The 20,461-nt window shown below is 39.5% G+C and overlaps 1 protein-coding gene across 1 annotated transcript in view; it reads right to left on the bottom strand.

Annotated features, from left to right (window-relative positions):
* Window positions 1–17,266, bottom strand: part of LOC127363553 (myomegalin) — a 44,555-nt gene extending 27,289 nt beyond the window's left edge. The window contains exons 1-9 of the mRNA XM_051400200.1: window positions 17,044–17,266; window positions 15,488–15,534; window positions 15,303–15,370; window positions 11,351–11,461; window positions 4,879–4,955; window positions 2,373–2,496; window positions 2,120–2,277; window positions 1,878–2,034; window positions 1,290–1,343 (exon numbers count right to left, since the gene is read on the bottom strand). Of these exons, the coding sequence (XP_051256160.1) occupies window positions 1,290–1,343; window positions 1,878–2,034; window positions 2,120–2,277; window positions 2,373–2,496; window positions 4,879–4,955; window positions 11,351–11,461; window positions 15,303–15,370; window positions 15,488–15,534; window positions 17,044–17,093 (846 nt within the window). The 5' untranslated portion in view covers window positions 17,094–17,266. The remainder of the gene's footprint in view (window positions 1–1,289; window positions 1,344–1,877; window positions 2,035–2,119; window positions 2,278–2,372; window positions 2,497–4,878; window positions 4,956–11,350; window positions 11,462–15,302; window positions 15,371–15,487; window positions 15,535–17,043) is intronic.
* Between the last annotated feature and the right edge of the window lie 3,195 nt (window positions 17,267–20,461).

The raw sequence follows: 20,461 nt of genomic DNA, 5'->3' as shown, positions 1-20,461 counted from the left end.
GACACTGGCCAACTGTTTCCTCAGTGAATAAATGTATTGCACATACTGTGTAGTTTTACATCATTGAACATACCCAGCTTTATTTTTTCAGTGCATATGCCTGCAGTGTGAAATCTGAGCAGAAAGCCTCCCTGTCGAGTACATTTGCATAGTGATTTGCAAGTTAAAATCCCTGTACATCTACCTCGAACACAAAATACTTATTGTGAGAAAGTCACCCAGCAACAAACACGTTTGCAACAAATACTGCGACACATTCAGGTTGTAGCCAAATAACAATAACAACACTGCACAGCAAGATCAATAATAAAGCTAACTATGGTTATGGTTATACATGTGTGGAACTACACATGCTAAAGATTCTCTGTGGGTAGAGGGAGCCGACATCAAGGTAATGGTCCCCCTCAATTTGTAGATTCATTATATATCAGGAGAGAGATGTGTCCTTGGGGACACAGCTAAAGCCTGCAGATGCAATGAGACTCTGCCACTTTGCGTGATGAGATAAACCCTCCGTGAGATGGACTGTACTGTACAGGAAGCCTCACATGATGCCATTGCAGTATTACAATAAGAAGCACTTTATTTTTGCATCATGTCCCTCGCCTCTGTTTGTTCACATTAGAGGAAGGTTCACCAACAAATATTTGTTTGCCAATCAGACTGGAATAAGCCACCGTCAATGGCTTATGAAACATTCAGGGTCAGATTGCATAAAGTTTTAGCTCACCACAGGATGTTTCACTGGATCTTTACTTATCTTTTTCCCCGGAACTGTGAACAGTTAGTTCTTTCAGCTGTGGTATAATGATGCTTCTGTTCTTGTGATACAGAGAGTAGTTTTATTAATTTTATAATATTCAGTACAGCACAAAACATCCTGCAGAGACAGACTGCATTTTGAAAGGGGAAAAACATTTTGGGTTCTGTTCAACAATCTCTTAAATCTACGGTGAATAAAAACGTACTGGTTATATTGAAAATCTCAGTGCTGTAGGTACTTTCTGTAAAACAAGTTGTAATCTACAAATTCAAATATGAGTCATATTTTAACTACAGTTGTCAGCTCTTGTGTGAAAATGTTATGTGTCACCTCTCCATAAGGAGGCAGAGTCTGTCTGACATTGAACAATGAGAACTGTGATGCTGTCCTGACACTTAGTGGAGAACTCGATAATAACATGTGAAGCCTAATGAACCAAAGTTGTTTTAAAATTAAAAACATTTTTGGCCAAATTGTAGCTATGCCTTTAGTGTCCTAAAATATAAAAATACAGAGCTCCACATACCTGCATCTCCTGTTCGATGCGCAGCCTCTCATGACCAAGTTCCTCCTGATAAAACTGTAATAGAGGAGACAGGAACATTACATACAATCTTAAGATTAAGGAAACACACACACAGGCCGGGAACACTCAAAGAAATATCAAATGACATCATGCTTTACATGTGTGTACAAGTGCAGGTGTACTTGCATACATGTACACTTGCAGTGTGTGTGTTAGTTTAAGTTGTAGTTTCTGTGTCCAAATAGCTCTTGTGACCCACACGAAAAGCTGTTAAAGGGAAGGTTAGGAATGTCACACATGCTGCTTCAGGAGCCTCTTTCTAGAATAGTCTGACCAGCAGAGACATGGTGGTCCAGAGGAATGCAGTAATATTAGAAAGCTCATATAAATTGTGCCAGGTTTGACTGATGTACTCTACATACATATATAAGGAATAACTGATACAAACACATTTACTGAAGGGTTAGAGAAAGAATATGGTGTAACGTTTAGGTTTCCATTTGCTAAGACTTAGTTGTAGAGATGCGACCTAAGAGGAATTTTAGATGTTAAGGGTAATTTAAAACAGGAATGATTAAGTGTATATACCTCCACATCCTTATCCTTCTGCAGCAGAGATGAAGACAGCTCCTCAACCTGCCCCTCCAGCTCTCCCACCCTCCTCGTGAGAGTTGTCTTCTCTCCACTCAGCTCTGTGATAATGGCCTCCTTGGAGCGAAGTTCTTTAGTCAACTCCTCTATTAACCTGAACACAGACAGAGATGTTGTCAGTGAGACAGATAGGTAGATTTGGTTTGTTTGATACCTGTTGTGATTTCAGTGTTTTGCACCTGTCTTTAGTGGTGTTGGAAGGGGACAGGATGCTTGGAGGCCTCTCGTCCTCTGGGATGTCCTCCATGGGGATGTCTAGGGAGAGGAGGGAGGCATGGGAGTGTGACCCAGCCAGCGAGGCCATCCGCTCAGCCTCGCTGCGTGCTAGCTGGGCCTCCTGGAAATACACGTAGAAACAGTTATGATTTCTAAATCTTTGGCACTGTGTGTGTGTCAGTTTCTACGCTACGCTGAAGGTGTGAGCCCACAAACCTCCTGCAGGAGCTGAATCTTGGTCTCAAGCACTTGCTGCATGTGATCGATTTCCTGCTGTCTCTCCTGACACCGTCTCTGCAGCTCTGCCTCATTGTGATTGGTCAAGCTCTCCGCTGTTGTGCTGTGCAACAAGGAAAAAGGCAAGTGAGAGTTGATTACCACATCAACGGAAAGCCCAAATCAACTTGGTTTCTATGGACACGCAAATCTAGTCAGAGGGGTCAGCATTAGAGCTTTATGGAGACAGAGCCAAAAATATGATATCATCACTTTGCTACAGCGCTAACGGGCTATCCAACACCCGTCCAGTTATAGCAGAGATTAAGTAAGGTGCCCCGCCCATACTGTAGGCTTTTATGGTTAATGACATCATATATTTTCACAGAAGTGATGTTCCCACAATGTGAAAGTGGTGAAAGGATTTATGTGGATACAACAGATGATAAATGATCTTTTTGCTATTGGAAGTAATCTTGACTTCACTTTACTGAGTTCAACCAGAGGTTTGTGTTACAGATGTTAACACAAACAGTTTCTTTGTGTTCTCCTGCAAACACAATATGAGGTTCATGACGTAAGCGTTTCCCTTACTCCTCTGGTGTGCAAGCATCTGTCTTTATCACTTAGTCAGTCAACAGCGCAACCACAGAATTTCTGCTCCCAGAATGGCACACGCCACTCTGTCGCCATGAGTCCCGTTCTGGACCCTGTCTATATACGTTTTTAACTCTGTCCGCCACATGCAACAGCTCAAATAACTGAGATATTTTGAACCAGTCTCAGTAATACAAATGTCTGTCTCATGGACAAATGGGCTTTATGTGCAGTGGACAAGACCTTCACCCTAAGTGTCAGTCGTTCTGCAAGAAGTCAGAAGAAAGATGGTTCACTGACATATTCAGTAATCTCGGTCTGTTGACAATACAATTTAAAGTACAGAGAAAGGCCGTGAGGCTTCAAGTTCAAGAAATTGAGATTTAAGATACTATAAATGTGCTTTAAAATGTGTAGCAAAGGTTTGGAGTTTCTGTGGTTTAAAATGTTTTATTGTTGTTTGTTAGTATTGTTGTTATATGGATTTTTACGATGTGTGTTTGCCCACAGCTCCTGTGACTGAGCTGTTCCTCACTCTGGAAATGGCAGGAGCTGGTTGATGTCTAAACCACAGAATATGTAGCAACAAAGAATCCCCTTTGGTGATCTACAGCTGAGCAGAAATGGTTACTTTTCACACCCAGAGCACTGATAGTTAGATTACCATTTACCAATAACCTTTGCTAAAAGCAGTTCTGTCGAAGACTAGGAGACTGAATATGTACTGTAGAAATGACAAAACTTGCTGAACTGTTGCAGAACAAACCACTTTACTGAATCATCTCGGCTGACACAGTGCAGCAACAAAAATAGAGACCAGTAATAAGAGCCAATCTATCCTTTCCAAGTTGGCTAATGATGACATATTAAAGGTCAAAAACCCTGACCTTGAAGCATTATCTCTGTCAATTTCAACAGTAATGCAGGGCCAACTGTTGTCAAGTGTAAGCCATATAGAGAGGGAACTGGCCCATGCAATCTACTAAACTCAGATTCATCCTGCAGCAAGAGAAGTCCTGCAGGTATAGCAAGGACATCTGAATTTTAAACTATACATTATCTCTATCAAATGACAAATTAACTCTTCAAACACCAATTTATTTTGAGCAGTGACAGAAAGGAAACACACAAAGGCAACAGAATACCTGTGTTTTTCTTAAATGACTATTGAAACCCCAACATGTAGTAGAATCTCTCTAAACAAAATCTGTTGCTATTGTTTTGTGGATACTTGCTATCATGGGTGCCTCAAGCTGAAACCCCTGGTTGAAGGACAGTCCCCCTCATCACAATGTCACATTTACAGCACCAGCATTTTCACAGCCTGTCTACAATAATCCTACATGAGAGTTTTGTAACACGTCAGGGGTTTAAGTTGTTTGGGTTGCCTCTCCGTGAAGGTTTGCACATGTGTTGTGTGCGTTATCTCTATCAGCTGCTGCATGACATATGAGCTGTTAGAGAAATGAGGTGTTACCACAGTTAAGACAGGGTCATGTAGGGAATCACTATAGTAGGGACACACTAACTCCTCGCCGGCCACCACCCATAGATGGAGGTGCATCTGCCCACACAATATATATATATATATATATATATATATATATATATTTGTATACACAAACAAAGTATACATGACCAAGGAAAATAGTGAAATAATAGGATTGTATCATGTTACACAGGAAGTTCATGACAGGTATTTTAATAATTATAGACAATAGATAGTCAATATCCGCCTGTCTTGTCATTCATTAGTGATGTTAAAGACCTTTTACAGTGTGACAATTTCAAATATTCATTGATTTTCAGTTAAGTCAAATGTTAGGTATCTATATAATAAGGGACAGGAACTGTTAAAAGGTTGTGATTGCACGTTAATACATGATATGATAAATATTTGTGGACTTACAGGGCTTTATCCAGAAGCTGCTGTTTCTCCTGGAGCTCCTGCTTCAAGCTCTCTACTTCCACCTTCAACTCGATGTTCTGCAACAGATGAAAGCAGTAAGGTCAGTCATAATCACACATCATCCCCTCCACCATCAGCACAAAACATCTTGCAACAGATAAATGACCTTTTGTAACTACACGATAGCGGATGGTAGACAATTACTGTAATGCACTTATTAAAGTGATCGAGCACTGGCATAACAAACTGCTAGTATTCTGCAATTACCCATATTTGTCTATAATGTCATAATTTCAGACTTAAAATGTAAGTATCTATATTCTAGCATAAATGTGGGTCGTTAATGCAGCACCATATCTGTCTTGTAACTTCCTCACACAAACACACTTAATTCCTTGTGCCATTGAATTTTCATAGTCTTCTAAAAAATAGGATAGCAATTTAAATTTCTGTACATTTCCAACAGTAAATTAGGCTGAAACAGTAAAATAAAAGCGTGGGATGTACAGTATTGGCAAATGTCTTAATTAACACCTATGGTTCACCCACACAGATGTTTTTTTTTGTACTGAATTAGCTGATTAAACCTCCTCTTGGGACTGTGTGATCTGACAACTTCAACCGGTCAACACCTATATAGATACAGCCTATAATGAAAACATTTACCAATATACCTTTTTCACAGCAGACAATTTTGCATCTCACAGCAGTAAATACACAGGTGTAATTGATAGCATTAAAAACATTCAAATCCATTTAGGTAAGTTAGTTCCAGGGCTCTGATACTGTGCATGCTGGCTCACTCTCATGGCTTACGGGGATACTTTTTCATCGTTAATAACATTTGTTTCACTTGCGCTTTTCCTTCTATGTCAAGTTAAAAAGCTCAGCTGTGAAAGAGGTTTATTTTAAATGGAAAAGACAACATTAATCAAGTCCTGCTACAAGAGTTATGAAGTTTGATGGGATAAAAACACAATAACACTCATGCCTACAGCAAAAAATATAAATAGGATTTATAGCAAAGCATGTCATATATGGCAGAGACAAACGAATACAGAATCTATTTCAGGATCGTGCTTTATGTAAACCAGGTAATAAAAATAACTCTTATTTTGTGTAGTCGTGTGTCTGTTCTGTATAAGATTCTATATCCAGAGGGTTTTAAAAGGTTCATCACACTCTCGTTGCTTATATGTTCACTGGTAGTATTCTTCTCTTCCTCACATCTCGAGCACCCTTTTTGTCTCGTTTCCTCAGCCACCACATTTCTTCATCACACCCTAATCTCTCTGTGTCCGCTGTGTGAATCAGGGCTGGTGGGTGTTGTGTATCATCCGAACAGAACATCTGACCGTGCTGTCATGGCTGGTATATTTAGAGCTGGAGAATTCAGTGCAGCTCAGATCCTCACCCCTGGGGCCAAAGGCTAACCTCCACAGTTTGTTTACCTGCTGCGGTTCACAGGAGACACTGAAGGGCCAATCAAGGCTCTCACACTGAGCTAGGGGACAGGGGATTTAAACAGTGGGAATGGAGGGGCTCAATCTTTCCATTCTGACCTCAGAGAGGACAGTTTATCGGTCTGTCTGTTTGTCTGTCTGCTGGACTCAGATCAGATAGCTGCTCTCACTGGTTTAATAACCCTTATCGCTAAAGCTTATCTCATGTTCATCTCAACAGATTGTCCATTTTCTCTTGTCCGTCATCTTGGTTTGGCTGCTTCTCTTGTCTCTTCTCTCCTCCCTCCTCTCTGTTTTAGTGCCTCTTTGTGAATGTACTATTCTGTTGACCTTCCCCTTGTCCCCACCAGAGAGCTGTATGTTCCTCACACTCATGAACACACTACATGCTACTCGTGCACCAACACTTGCAAGATGAAACATACCCATAAACATATTGCTGAAAGGGAACATGAGCGCTCAACAGACGCATACTGCTCGTTACACACGCACACATTCATTCTGCACATGTGACCACAGCACACAGTACTACTACACATATACTGGTCTGATCAGAAAGTGACAAATATCCAGGAACACACTGTCTGAAATTATGATATAATTCTCATTTTCCTTCGGTTAGATATTATTTTAAATATCCACTGATTTGGAAAAAAAAAAAAAAAATAGACATAATCATCTTAATAAGTTAATTATGCAGATAGTGCAGTTAATCAAAGTTGTGAAACTATACATGTGCGGGAAGAAATTAAATCTAAGGGACATGTGGTTGTGTTTAGTCAACCAGAAAGTATACATATTTTATTAATAACACATTTCTATATTAATCTAAGAGGTTCTAAGAGGTAATATTCATAATAACTGGATTCAGTGTTTGATTTGTTTTAAGGTCACAAATGTATGTATTTCCCCCCACAGTGTTTTGAGGCGCTAAAGATATACATATAACATCATATTAATAATTCATTTTATTCAGACCAAAGAACTCAACTGTGCAACAAAGTAATTCAGCAGCAAATAGAACTTATGCAACATACGACATAGCTAATGATTCAGTGCTTCAGAGCTCTAATAATAAATAATATAATACACCAGTAAGAGGAACGTGTATTCCTGTGTGTGTCATCAACAACTTGGCTTACAGTAAGAGAGACATTTTCCCATCTTGAAAACAGCTCTATATATAGACACCCATCACAGTGCACCTGCTATTCTGGCCCATGCTGGCCTGTCGGCCCTCAGCAACAGATCCTCTAATAACCACACTGTGCAGGAGGAGGGAGATAATTGCACTTCAAAACACTGACAGGAGTGTCACTTATTAACCAAAAGCACCTGTAATACTGTGACGGATCACCTGCTGATGGGTATTATCATTTACTATCATTTACTCAGAATCTATTTATTGATTATGCTGCTAATTTTGCCATATCTCATACTAACCATTTACATGCTCTGGTTGTATCACTTCATTTACATTAATAAAAACAGTGCATTATGGGAGAGAAGAAGCTAAATATGTAATGATTTTAATTATTCGTGTAATCTACATTTTCTCGATTAACCGATTATTCATTTCGGGAATAAAATGTCACAAAATACAGACAAAAAAATTACAATTTGCTTGTTCTGACCAACCAACAGGCCAGAACCCAAAACTATTTAGTTTATTATCAAATAAAATGAAGAAAAAGAGCAAATACTCTCAACTCAAGAGGAAGTTTGGCAAAAATTAATGATTCATTGATTATCAATCAATTATCAATTTAAGCTTTAGCTCTATTTCAGCTCTATTTTTAATTACAATAGAGCTTTTTCACTGAAGCCATTTTGACATGAAATAGTTGGCTAAACACTCTGAATTAGAGCTGCAAGGATTAGTTTACTAATCAATGAGTTGATTGACAGAAAAAATAACTAAACAACTATTTTGATGATTGATAAATGTAATTTTTCATGCAGAAAATGCCGTTTCAGCCTCTAAAAAACTGAGATTTCCTGCTTTTCTCTGTCTGATATCACATTATCACAAATATCTTTGGGGTTCAGCTTGGCTTCGACGGTGTATTGATGAACTGACATGACACAAATCATATGCTTTAATGTAAGAAACCATATTGTGAAGAGAGACATCAAATACACACGTTATGACATACGAGTCGTGTCAGATGGAATACATGTGATAAATAAATCAGTGCACTGAAGCCTGCTCTATAAATAGAGTCTGTCGAGCTCTGAGAGATCGCTATGTGCCCAGAACCAACACACCTAGTACAGTATACACTGAGGACGGGAACATTGCCACTCTGTTGTGATACTCTGCCAACAGAGCAAAGAGCAGCTCAGGTCAGATAACAACTATGGAACAAAGATTTAGTTTCCAATAAAAACTGGCTGGTTAACCTTTAGCTACACGGAGTAAGAGATTGTGAAGCACAAGATTTAAATCCAGTTGGATATCTGTATGAGGTGGGATCAGTTTACCCAATCACTGCTGGTATGCAGTAATTGTGGAGGATAAGTGGCAGGATGCTCAGGTCTTGTTCAGCTGGATCTAACAGCCATTTAGTTTTTCTCATATTAAAGAGTTGCTGATGATCAGAAGGGATTTGGAATGAAGATAGAAAGAACGACGAGTTTTAAATGCCGGCTGGCTCTTGTAGACAAACAACAGCTGAACTGGGTCACCTTATTGTAGGTGCACGCTTTACATGCACACAGGCAGAGGGAACGCAGATGGACGCACACGCACTTAGAAACAGAGTGTCTATAGTTATAAACACATGCACAGAAATGAAACGCCGACAGAGGAAGAGGCATAAATAATACTGATAATGCTGCATCTTTGATTAATAGGTCAATAGTTGTTGTTTTTTCAACAAATTTCAAAGTTATGCAATTTATAAAGCTAAAAAACAGAGAAAAGCAACCAGGTTCCCTATTAACACCTTGAGGGAAACATAAAAACCTTATTTTGTTATATCAATGGCTTATAGCTTCAAAGGTATTTTTTGGATGTCAACTGTTTGCCTGAAATAGTAAAACTTTTGCCAGGGGTGAACCCAAAATATCTAAATCCAACAATTCCACAAAAGTGCATCAACTGGCTTGGCCTGCCATAGCAAAGAATAACTGGAAGGCTCACAGTCTGGGGGAATATTGGATTCAAACATTGGTTTCGCCCCAGGTGAACATCTGTGGGATCTGCAACCTGCTAGTGCGCACTAGATTTAGTATCTAGTGAGCACTACAAGATACTATACGTCGATGAAATCCTTCAAATCGGCATTTTAAAACAACGAGAACAACAAGACCATAATGAAATACCGTGACTTTCTAGTGTTTTCCTCAACATCCTTCTAACTTCACATGTACATTGGTGTTGTACCCCAAAGGACATGGAAAAAAAAAAACTTCTAGTGCGCACTAGATAGTATCTAGTGCTCACTACTATTTGTGCGCACTAGATCCTTCTATGCGATCGATGTAGTGCGCACTAGATATGGATGGAGTGTTGTGGCGAATCAACACATGGCTCATTTGAATATTAAAATTAGCCATTTGTTGATAGGTCACAACACGAAAATGTAACCAATGAAATTACTTATTTTGACACACATTTTAAGCCAATAAGTATTAAACTAACAAGGTAATGTGTCAAAAGGTGGACAAATGAGTGTCCGGCTGCAGGACAGGGCATTTAAATGCGGACTGTAACAAAAGAGGTTACAGATTAATTTACATTTATTTTTTTGTTACAGACAAATTAGTTTAATACTCATTTGAATATTAAAATTAGCCATGTGTTGATTCGCCACAACACTGATCTAGTGCGCACTAGAAACGTTTCATTTTTTTTTTTTTCCCCATGTCCCTTTAGGGGCTCCGTAGTGTTGCAACCATGTAACCCTTTTAAAATGAATTGGCAAATAAACAAAACAAAAAGCTACTTGATAAAAGCAGGGATGTACTTATCCAACTTTTTCTCTCCCAATACCAATTCCAATTCCTCAACTCTGGGTATTTTTCTAAGTACAGATCCAGTACCAGAGCTCAATGTTTTCCAAATACAATTTTTTTTTTAAATAAAGACAATGAGGTCAGAGACTGCTGTAAAAATAAAGATTGATCTGCCATGTTCGACACACATTGTGCTTAATAGGGTCAGTATCTGCAGCAATACTAATCCAGCGTATTGGTTCGGTATCTGTAGATAAAAGACTAACAAAAGAAACAAGAATACTAATCTGACCACAGATGTGGTGTCAGCTTTCAGTACTTTCAAATGTTTGATCACAGACACATTTCAACCTGTACCAAAAAGTAATGGGGGTCAATGTCCAGCTTAGCTCACACACACAAGCTGTCATGCTGAACTTTTTCTTTTAATTATATGTCTTAGCAAAGGGATGTTGCTAAAATTAAATTATATGTTCACAGGTGTATCTCACTGGGTCTCTATATATCCACAGCCGTTGTTTACTGTGGAGTAAGACTAAATGCACACCGTCTAACTAAATATAGTATTTATAATCCAACAATGCACAGCAAAACAGAGGTCCTGGGTACACACTGCATCAAATATAAGCTCCTGAGCAAAGATCTAGTTAACGTGTAGTCCTTCACAGGGCAGCCATATCTAAAAACAGGCACTTGGTAAAACAAACACATGGCAGGTCACATCAACTCAACCAGATCAGTGTGACAGCTGGGTCAACAAACAGTGGAAGTTGTTCAGTAAAGCTACTCTCCAGGATAAAATAGCAATATACTGTCATGATAACAATCAACTGCTATGATTGGTAAAGGCACAAATGAACTCTTTTGATTACACACTCAGTGCCAAAACCCTCAACAAAGCAAGATCAATGATTTTTCATCATTTTCATCAGTGAAACCGCCCTTGGCCCCTTGGCACAGCAGCTCTCCACACCACATATAGTCCCATTCATCATCCCATTCACCACCAGTCAATCAGGTTTCCAGTCACTTCCTCACGCTCTACTCACCGTACGGTAGACATCTTCGCTGCTCTCCTCATACTTCTGTTGAATCCTCTCCTCCAGGAAGTAGATGCGGAGCTTGAGGCTGAAGTTCTCCTTCTTCAGGTCATTCAGGTGCTGTGACAAAGTACGGTAACCGTTAGACATGACCGTCAAAAAGCACCGACACCGCTTGACATGTCCGTTATAGGTCAGAAATCAAAAGTCTCCTTCAACCGCTCCGTGTCATGGGGGTATTCGGAGTCCATTTTAAAGGACAGCCACTGCTGGGGCATGTCCTCCTTGTGTTAGAGTCTGGTAACCGTTAGACATGCTACCTCCTTCTCCAAAAGAGCATAATTTCACAATAAACTAATTATTTACAAAGTGGCATCCTGGCCTCTAACAGGCCATTGGGATACCATCAACAAAACCAAACACACACTAACACTAACACATTCACACACACACACACACACACACACACACACACACACTAGTCTATAGGGGTGTTTGCGGTGCAGAGGGCGACTCTGCAGCCCAGGCGGTCAGAGATGTAGCCATGTCAACTCCATGGTGTGATCTGGTCTGCTAGGGGGACGGGGCAGGAGCTTATTTTACAGGAGGAGACATCCCTGGAATCCCAGACTGCCAAGGGAGATGGGTGGAGAGGAGGGGAGGAAGGGAGGGTGAAGGGGGAGGTAAGAGGCTCAGGGCTCACAGGCAGTTGTGGTATGAAGGGAAATCTCACCCCTCTGCAAAACAGGAGTGCCGAAAGGAACAAACAGGAACATGAGGAGAAAGGAGGGGGGTTGATGTGAGTCCCTTTCTGTCCTTTTCAGTTTGTCCGCTTCCTTTCACATGTACTGTTACCCTAACCCTATATTTTTGAGTGTGGAGGTTGATCCCCATTGAGAGAACAGCTGAAACTCTGTCCACACTAGACTGAATGTTATATTATTACAACGGTGGTGCTCTCTTAATAGTTTATTTTATTTTAGTTTAGTTTTATTTGAATATGTTGCACATTTATTACTTTTGTAATAACACACACAAGGTGCTAATACACTTAACAAGTCCATCGAGCTAGAAAACTTGCGTAAAAAGTGTTTGCTTGCTTTCTACTTCAGGGTGACACTACAGCCGACATACAGCACACGTTAGGAGTTTTAAGAGACTAAAACCACTGTCTCTTTCTGTTTCTAGTAGCAGACAACCATTTCAAAAACAAAAAACAACAAAAGAAAACTGATACATCCAGTTAATCCAACGTTACCCGCCTAGCACCAAATAGTAGACAGAAAAAATTAGCAACTAGCTAAAGCTAGCTAACGTTAGTGAGCTAAATGCCCAGATAGTTTTCTCAGCAGGGGAGACCACAACAGAAAGCTAAAAGGAGAGTAAATATTGGACTATCAAGTAACACAAGTCCAAATTAACACTAATATTGTGTCTGCTGGTTGTAAAACCAGCACTGTTAGCTAACATGTTGACCATAACAACTTAAATGTCCAGTGTTTAGGATTTACTGGCATCTAGCCGTGTTGTTCAACATGGAGGACTCCATGGAAGGCGACCTGCGGCATCTCTAGATGTAAGCACCTCATTTTAAGGTAACAAAAACATAACATTTCCTATATTGAGTTGATTATACGCTATTTAAAACATACCTATGCATGTGATATTCCATTTCTGCCAACAGAGCCTCCTAAATCCTACAAACTGGACCTTTAATGGGTAATAACATCGGGGTGTCAGGCCTGACAGTTTTGGTATTTTTGTGCCCCCTATTGGCCAAAACCCAATGAATGTAGCTTGTAACTAAAAAAGTCCCTGGAATATTGTTTCTATCCTTTATGACTGACAGGGACGAGTCAGTATCATCTGACATTTGAAAGGGAATGCATCTACCCAGTCCCACGCTCTACCCTGAATTTACCATATGCCAATTCAGTTAAAATTCAGATAAAGACTGGCCTGACAAAGGCTAACCACTGTGCCGAGGCAGAGGGGCTAATGGGAGCGGGACAGACAGGTGAGTGGAAAGAAGTTGGATGAAATAGGAGACCTGGGAGCTGTGAGCCACCGTGCTATTAATAGGGAGGTGTCCTGAATCGCACAGAGCGGTGAATCCCTGAATGTCCCTCAGAGAGATGAGCGAGCAGGAGGAAAATAAGAGAAAGGAAGACAGGCTCCACTAACTCTTCTCGGCTAAATTCAATTTTTATGAAAAGCATCCGGTGCAGAGAGCATCAATAATGAAGTGACTGAGACATGTTACCAACACAGTCAGTCATTATTAGTTCTTGATGCGATCAGTGAGTGTGTCCATTTAAGTGTCACATTACGTGCTGTTGCTAAATAATTCTGAGCAAAGATAGGATAGGCGCCAAGCGGAGTCTCCACATAACATTAGGGATGACATCATGTAGTGTTTGTTTTTAAACTCCACACACACACACACACACACACACACACACACACACACACACACACACACACACACACACACTTTTCAGCTCTTTGTCAAAGAAATAAATAAGTGAATGTGTGTAAATATGTGCATGCAGTGTGTGCAGGAATGTGTTTCTTTGAGTATAAAAGTGACATCCAAACACATGGCAGCCATGTAAGTGACTCTGGCTTTGAGTGGGGTGCTGCCTTTCAGAAAGTACCTTCAGCTTTCGTGACTAGTTGGACAATACCCTCATTCAAAGTGGGTTACTTGGGATTTACTTGTATTTAACAGACAACACTATTGATTAAGAATACTGTAGGTTCTAGATAAAGTTCCCTGTGGTATGTTTTGTTTGCTTGTATGGCAAGAAGGTACAACAGATGGAAGCAAATATGGAAAATGGCAGACCAACTGACCAACCATGCTTAATATCGCTCTGCCACTACTGTGGTAATAGTTAAGGGATTAGTTTTTTAAGTTAAACACTAAATTGTTTTCTTGCTAAGAGTTTGGAGAGGACGACAATAACACTGTCATGTCTGGGAGTTTTTCTTTAAATGAATCTCTGTAGATGCTAATGGATGTTACAGTCTGTTATACCGTTGTCCACATCAGCATCTTAAATAGCAATAAAAAACATATGTTAGTAGTAATTTAAATGCAAACATACATAAAGAGGCGTTTAAAAATGTGTCCAACAAAACTGAACAAAACCTTCACATCCAATCGTTATAATCTTATTGCTTAGTTACTTAGTTACATCCTTTTTTCATTTCTTTTTACCTTCAAGACATCTACATTGTCAAAGTTTATGTGGTGGGTAAACCTTGTTTCCCCTCACTGATTAATACAGTTGATCTGAAAATAGATGAGTAAACTCTCAGCCTCATTTAAAAGAGATTGATAAACTGAGTTTACTTGAGGTCACTCTACTCTACGCTCCTGAGTGCATCAGACACAAACCCTACAGTTTGTAGAGAATCAGTGCTGTGTATTAGTACACTGATTACTAACATATATGGGTCTGAATTTGGGTCAGTAATGTTTTCCTTGCTCATAAAAACAAACATTAAAAGGTATATTTAATGTAGTCTTTTTGTCACATATGACCGTCCCAATAATAGTGCAGCAGAGACTGATGAGAAATCCTAAAGTGGGTCATCCTGTAGCCAGAGGCATACTTTAACACCAGGAGGGTTGAGGGTGTTTTCCATCTGATATCATCACCTGCAAGTGTTCTCCTCTTCTGTGCAGTAGTTTAATACCATATATTTCAGATAGTTTGGATATGAGCAAGGATTTCTGGATTAGATAGTAATTTTCTCAACACTGAGTGATCTGATCCCATAAGTCAAAGCCAACCAATTCAGCTCATTACAACTTGTAGAAAGACATGCAGCCACAAGATGGTACTGTAGAGCATGTTTTCACTGGGCATAGACTAGAGTGTTCATTATGCTGAAGGATGAGGAAATGTCATTCACATCAAGCTCATTGATAATTTGAAGCAAAACCTCTCACCTGTTCAAACTCCTTGAGTGTGTGAAGCTGAAGAGGAGGAGAGTTGTCTGTTTCATCGCTACACAAATCTAAGCAGAAGGAAAATAATAAAATCACTAGAAATCATGGAATTAACCATTAACCATATGAGCAGTCTGTTTTTACACAAGCTTAATAGTTAATAGAGCTTATAGGGAGTTACGTACCTGTCATGTGACCTGTGATCTTGGATGAAGTCTCCTCTTCCGCAGCACTGTCCAGAGAAACAAAGAAAGCAGCATTGTCAGCATAACACACTCACACACACATAACACACAAGTGAAAGAGAGGGAGAGAGGGAGAGATAAATAAACATGTGAAATCAAAAACCTTACTGCAGAATATCCATCACAACAGTTCTAGAGCGGAGAATATCATACAAAATAGGCTTTGTAATCCTGAAAAGCAGATGGCTCCTCTAGAAATTAAAAAAGCCACTTAGATCTTTTCACTGTAACAGCATGATCTCATTTGCACCTCTGTAGGGAATTGGGGGGTATCAGGGAGTCCCAGCAGGGGAGAGGAGAGATAGGAGGAGCCACTGAGGGTCAGAGTTCATCTGAGCCTCTCAGGCCTTTAGTGCACGCAACCAAATGCTTACTGTGCTTACATGATAGCTGCAATAAATGAAATAATGCCTCTCTTATACTGGTTATAACCATGATTAGAGTGCATGTAAACAAATCAAAGAGTTTACATTAAAACACTGGGCGCTCTGACCACAGTAGTATTGTAAGCCCACTATTTAGCCTATTCTACTACCACTGCTCAGACAGGGCTGCATTAGTACTCCTCCCTTCCATCGACTACCATATAAATTCCTCTGACAGCTGCCGGGTCAGAAAATGTAAAGACAGTTGGTGCATGCCAGGTGGATAAATAGTCTACATGCTGCATTATTGGTGGCGGGAAGGGTGCCATACACCCCAATTCACTACTGTTTTATTATGGACATAAAGGAGTGGGATAGTCCATTTATGGTTAGAGTGTGTGTCCCTGTATGTAGGAGGGATTTGGCTGTGCAGTAACCTACATACATAATGAATTTGGACTGTGCCATCACACTAAATTAATACATGTTGTACTGTATTGATGCTTAAGTCAACACGTTTTCCAATTGAGCTATTGAAAGTCATTCAGTCATTACAGTATGTTGACGTGCTCTCTCAGCACCGTATTGTGTGAAGGAATTTAATCATATTACTTCTGGTCTTGCTACACAAAGTGTCTCCCGGGCCCTACTGCCCAAACACACAATTAGGCCCTTTAAATATTTGCTACAGTATCGCAATGTCCATTTGTGCGAAGTAGGCCAAAAATCAGCCTGAAGCGCGTCTTTATATACATATTTCACCATACAATCCTATTATTAATGCATTGACACAGATATACGGTGCAATATGGCAATCAAAGCCAAAATCTGAATTGCCAGTGGCCTGAATGGCTTTACCCACCGATCCATGAAGCATGCAGATGGCTACTGTATAGTGATACAGCCACGTCCTGTGCGTGATAAAGGCCTTTATTACACCGGAGGATGTGCGACTGCTTTATGATGAAGACAGACAACAACAATATGACTACAAAAATAACAGCACTGTAACGTAAAGGAGGGTTTCATTCGCCTAAATCACCGTTTTATAAGCCCGGGTCGTGTTTTGGTAAAAAGCCCAATGAGCGCTGCGGTGTCCCCCCGCACACAATCGACTGGATGCAGCCTCACCTCTCAGACTCTCCCCAGATTTGCTCTGGCGACGATGAGCTCCAATCCATATAGGCTGCTCCTTTAGTCAACGGGCATCCATGCCGGTAAGCCTCTGCCTTCAAATCACCCGTCCATTATTCATTTTTTAGAGAAAATACAACCACACAGAAACATGTTAATGTACGCGGTCGACGCACCGCACGTCGCTCAGGTTTGGAGGGGGGTGTGTGAGGATGCGCGCCCTCACAAATGAAAGCAGGGATGATACAGGAGCCCCCATCCCACAGAGCAGAGCCCCTGCTGTTCGACCAGCCCACCGCCACACGAGCTGACAGGAAGAATATATAGATAGCCTATATATATATGCTGTGTGAAAAGTAAAAAGGCTTTCTATCATCCTTTAGAAGAATGATATAGGTATATACATGTAAGTAAATAGGATAATAAGAGCCTATATACAAAGTAAATGTAAATGTTAACATATTCCACAGTATGTGCTGACAGAGGTTAAATAGTAATGAGTTTAATAGTTGTGTTGCAGAAGTTATAGATAATTACAAGGAATGATTGAATAATTACAAGAATAACATAATAATAATGATAATAATAATAATAATAATAATCAAGTGTGTACATATAAAAAATATAGTAAAAGGTAAGTATTATTAGAAAAATGTTTTTGAAGTAGAAAAAAGTAACACTAATTGTAATCCCATAACATAATGGTGTCTCTTCTAATTATAACAAACTTATTTCAAACTGTTTCAACACTAACTTTCATTAATTACTTCTGCGCCATGATTTACCTGCAAACCCACTCAGAGGCAGCTGATCATTTTATCTATTTGAAGATAGTGACACTGACTCAGGGGTCCTGCTCTGAGAGAGTACGGGGATTAGAGGGACAAAGTTAATAAGATTATGTCATTGTTTGCTTTAGCAGTCAGTAACAGAGAGAGGATGTGAAGAGGGATACAGCTTTGGTAATCTTGTTAGAGGAAACAGCACCAGTGTGTAACTTTCCCTCAAAATATACCACCCAGATCTGGATGAGCTCTTCACTGAGCTCTGTGGCAACACACATGAGCCTGAAGGGTGAAGAATAATTGTGCTGAGCTAATAAAGGAACCAAAAATATCAAAGCTAGGATGTTCTGTTTCATATTTACTCCTAGTTGGTTGTCATTTCCAAAACTACCACATTTATAACTGCTCTGCTGCTTTGACAGTATCAGTGTGAGCATGTAGTTTATGGGGACATTTTTACTATGGCGCCCTCTCCTGGGGCTGTCGTTGCAATTGTGGTTGTCACTCACTCACTCTGCAGTGCTTAGCAGTTTTGTGAAGCTGAAGCACCAGTGCTGGAGGGAAACACACAGACCAGTTTCACAATAAGCTCCATAATGACCTTGACCTCTGTGAAGACTGCTGCTTGTATAATTGAAGATTAAAGACAAGCTAAAGATGTCTTTCTGGTTGTATTTATATCTAGATGCATTCAGATACTTGTTAACACAGTAAATGAGAAGATATGCCCTTTTACTTACTTTAACTGGATGGTTATGTTTAGCCTGGTTAAGATGAGGTATATTTTTCATGGTTAAAAGGGTTCAGGTTGTTTCTAGTATTATGTCTTTAATGTGATGAGGTTGATTTCCCTACATCGGAGGCTTCCAACCTTTTTCTATCATTGAGTAAACTGACGACTCCTGACTAAGTGACATATTATATTAATATTTCATATTATTTGTGTAAGTGTACAATGAACCCAAATACAAACAGCAAGAAGTGTGTTTAAAACCAATGATTTGGATACATTTTGAACAGATTAGTTCCTGTTTAGGGATATTTTTATACAATACTCTATCTGTATTAAGTATTTTTTACAATCGTACATATTTCATTTAATTTCTGACAAATTCAGTGTTTTCTTCACATTGTTCTATTGGTTCTTTGATTGTTTGAACTTTTCTAATGTAGGACAAGGCTGTTTATCTGAGTAAGGGCTCTGTGAATACAGCTTGTGTTCAGTTTAGGTCTTAAATAATAACCTGAAAATTAAAAATAACAATCTCATTTAGTTGTGTTCACAGAAATGAGCCAAATGCTGAGATATAGGCCTACTGTATGTATATTTTTAAGTTTTCTTACACCCCTTAAAATCAAGGCCACAAGACCCCTGTTGAAGCTTTAGCGACCCCTAGTGGGGCCTGACAACCAGGTTGGGAACCACTAACCACTGCCCTACATGGTTGATCAATACTTGCCTCTAATTTCTTAAATAGTTAATAGTCCCTGTGTGTTTTTATTACAGAGGTGTAGTAGTTATACTTTAAATCTGAGTCACAAAATAATGCCATATTAATCTTTTCCAGGGTTTGTAACAGTTTGAGTCTCATGGTCAGTGCATGAGTTGGCAGCCATGTGGCAAACACTAGTAAAACTGTAAGGTTTTACTAGTGAACATTATCCAACAAGCTAATTACTTACCTGAAGATGATGGAGTTGTCAAGCATCTGGCTGCAGGTCTGTTGCTGTGGGGGACTTTCAGGCTATCAGACATGGCTGTTAGATATATGTTGTGTTTGGTGTCTCTTCAGGTAAGACGTGCTGCCCATACCGTTTTGCATTACACAGTCTGTGTGCCCTGACCTTATATATACAGTCAATGGCCCTGACTCACTGTGACACTTAAACAAACTGCAGACGCTTTGTCTCTTTTCCAATATATACTCTACCATACTCTCTCACCCAGATGTGGTCTGTCAGTACCATTTAAAGTCCCAGTACCCAAATCTAGTCATGTGTAAATGAAAAATATCCCAACAGTTAAAAAATTGTTTATTATGAGTTTAAAAACAAAACAAAAAAAGAAATGAAAACATTATATTTATTAGCTTTCTCAGCATGCTTGTTCAACTGTTTAAGTCGAAATCTGGTCACAACAGTCAACCTTTAGTCCCATTTGATTCATTTATATGGTCAATTGAAAATATTGTCAATATATGCAATTATATTTGAAAAGCCTCAACGGTATACATAGAAACCAACATGGTTTTGAAAAGTGTAAGAAATGTCACATCTTCCATGAAAAAAGGGCCTTTCAGTGACCTAAGTGGTCCTAAGTGAAGGTCCAGATGAAAGAAGTCACCGGCTGACGTTTCCCTTTCAAAGAAATTGTCGAATGAAAGTGAAAACCGTTTTAATCTTAACCAGGGTTTGGAAATGTTTCACCATTAATGCATCACGGAAGAAATACTTCTCCCTATAGATTGTCTTTTCTGATGTAACTCTGATAAGTTATTTGGACTAGTACCTGACTGCTGAGTGCATAGAGCTTCTTCCACATAAAGGATATAAATGGGAGTGAATCATTAAATAGTGAACTGAGGAATTTTTTTTCCAGTTGTGTTTATTTAAATTAGGCTGCTCTGCAA

The sequence above is a fragment of the Dicentrarchus labrax genome, unplaced genomic scaffold (assembly GCF_905237075.1).
Source record: "Dicentrarchus labrax unplaced genomic scaffold, dlabrax2021, whole genome shotgun sequence".
Lineage (NCBI taxonomy): Eukaryota > Metazoa > Chordata > Actinopteri > Moronidae > Dicentrarchus > Dicentrarchus labrax.
This window is presented reverse-complemented; position numbering and strand designations above follow the sequence as displayed.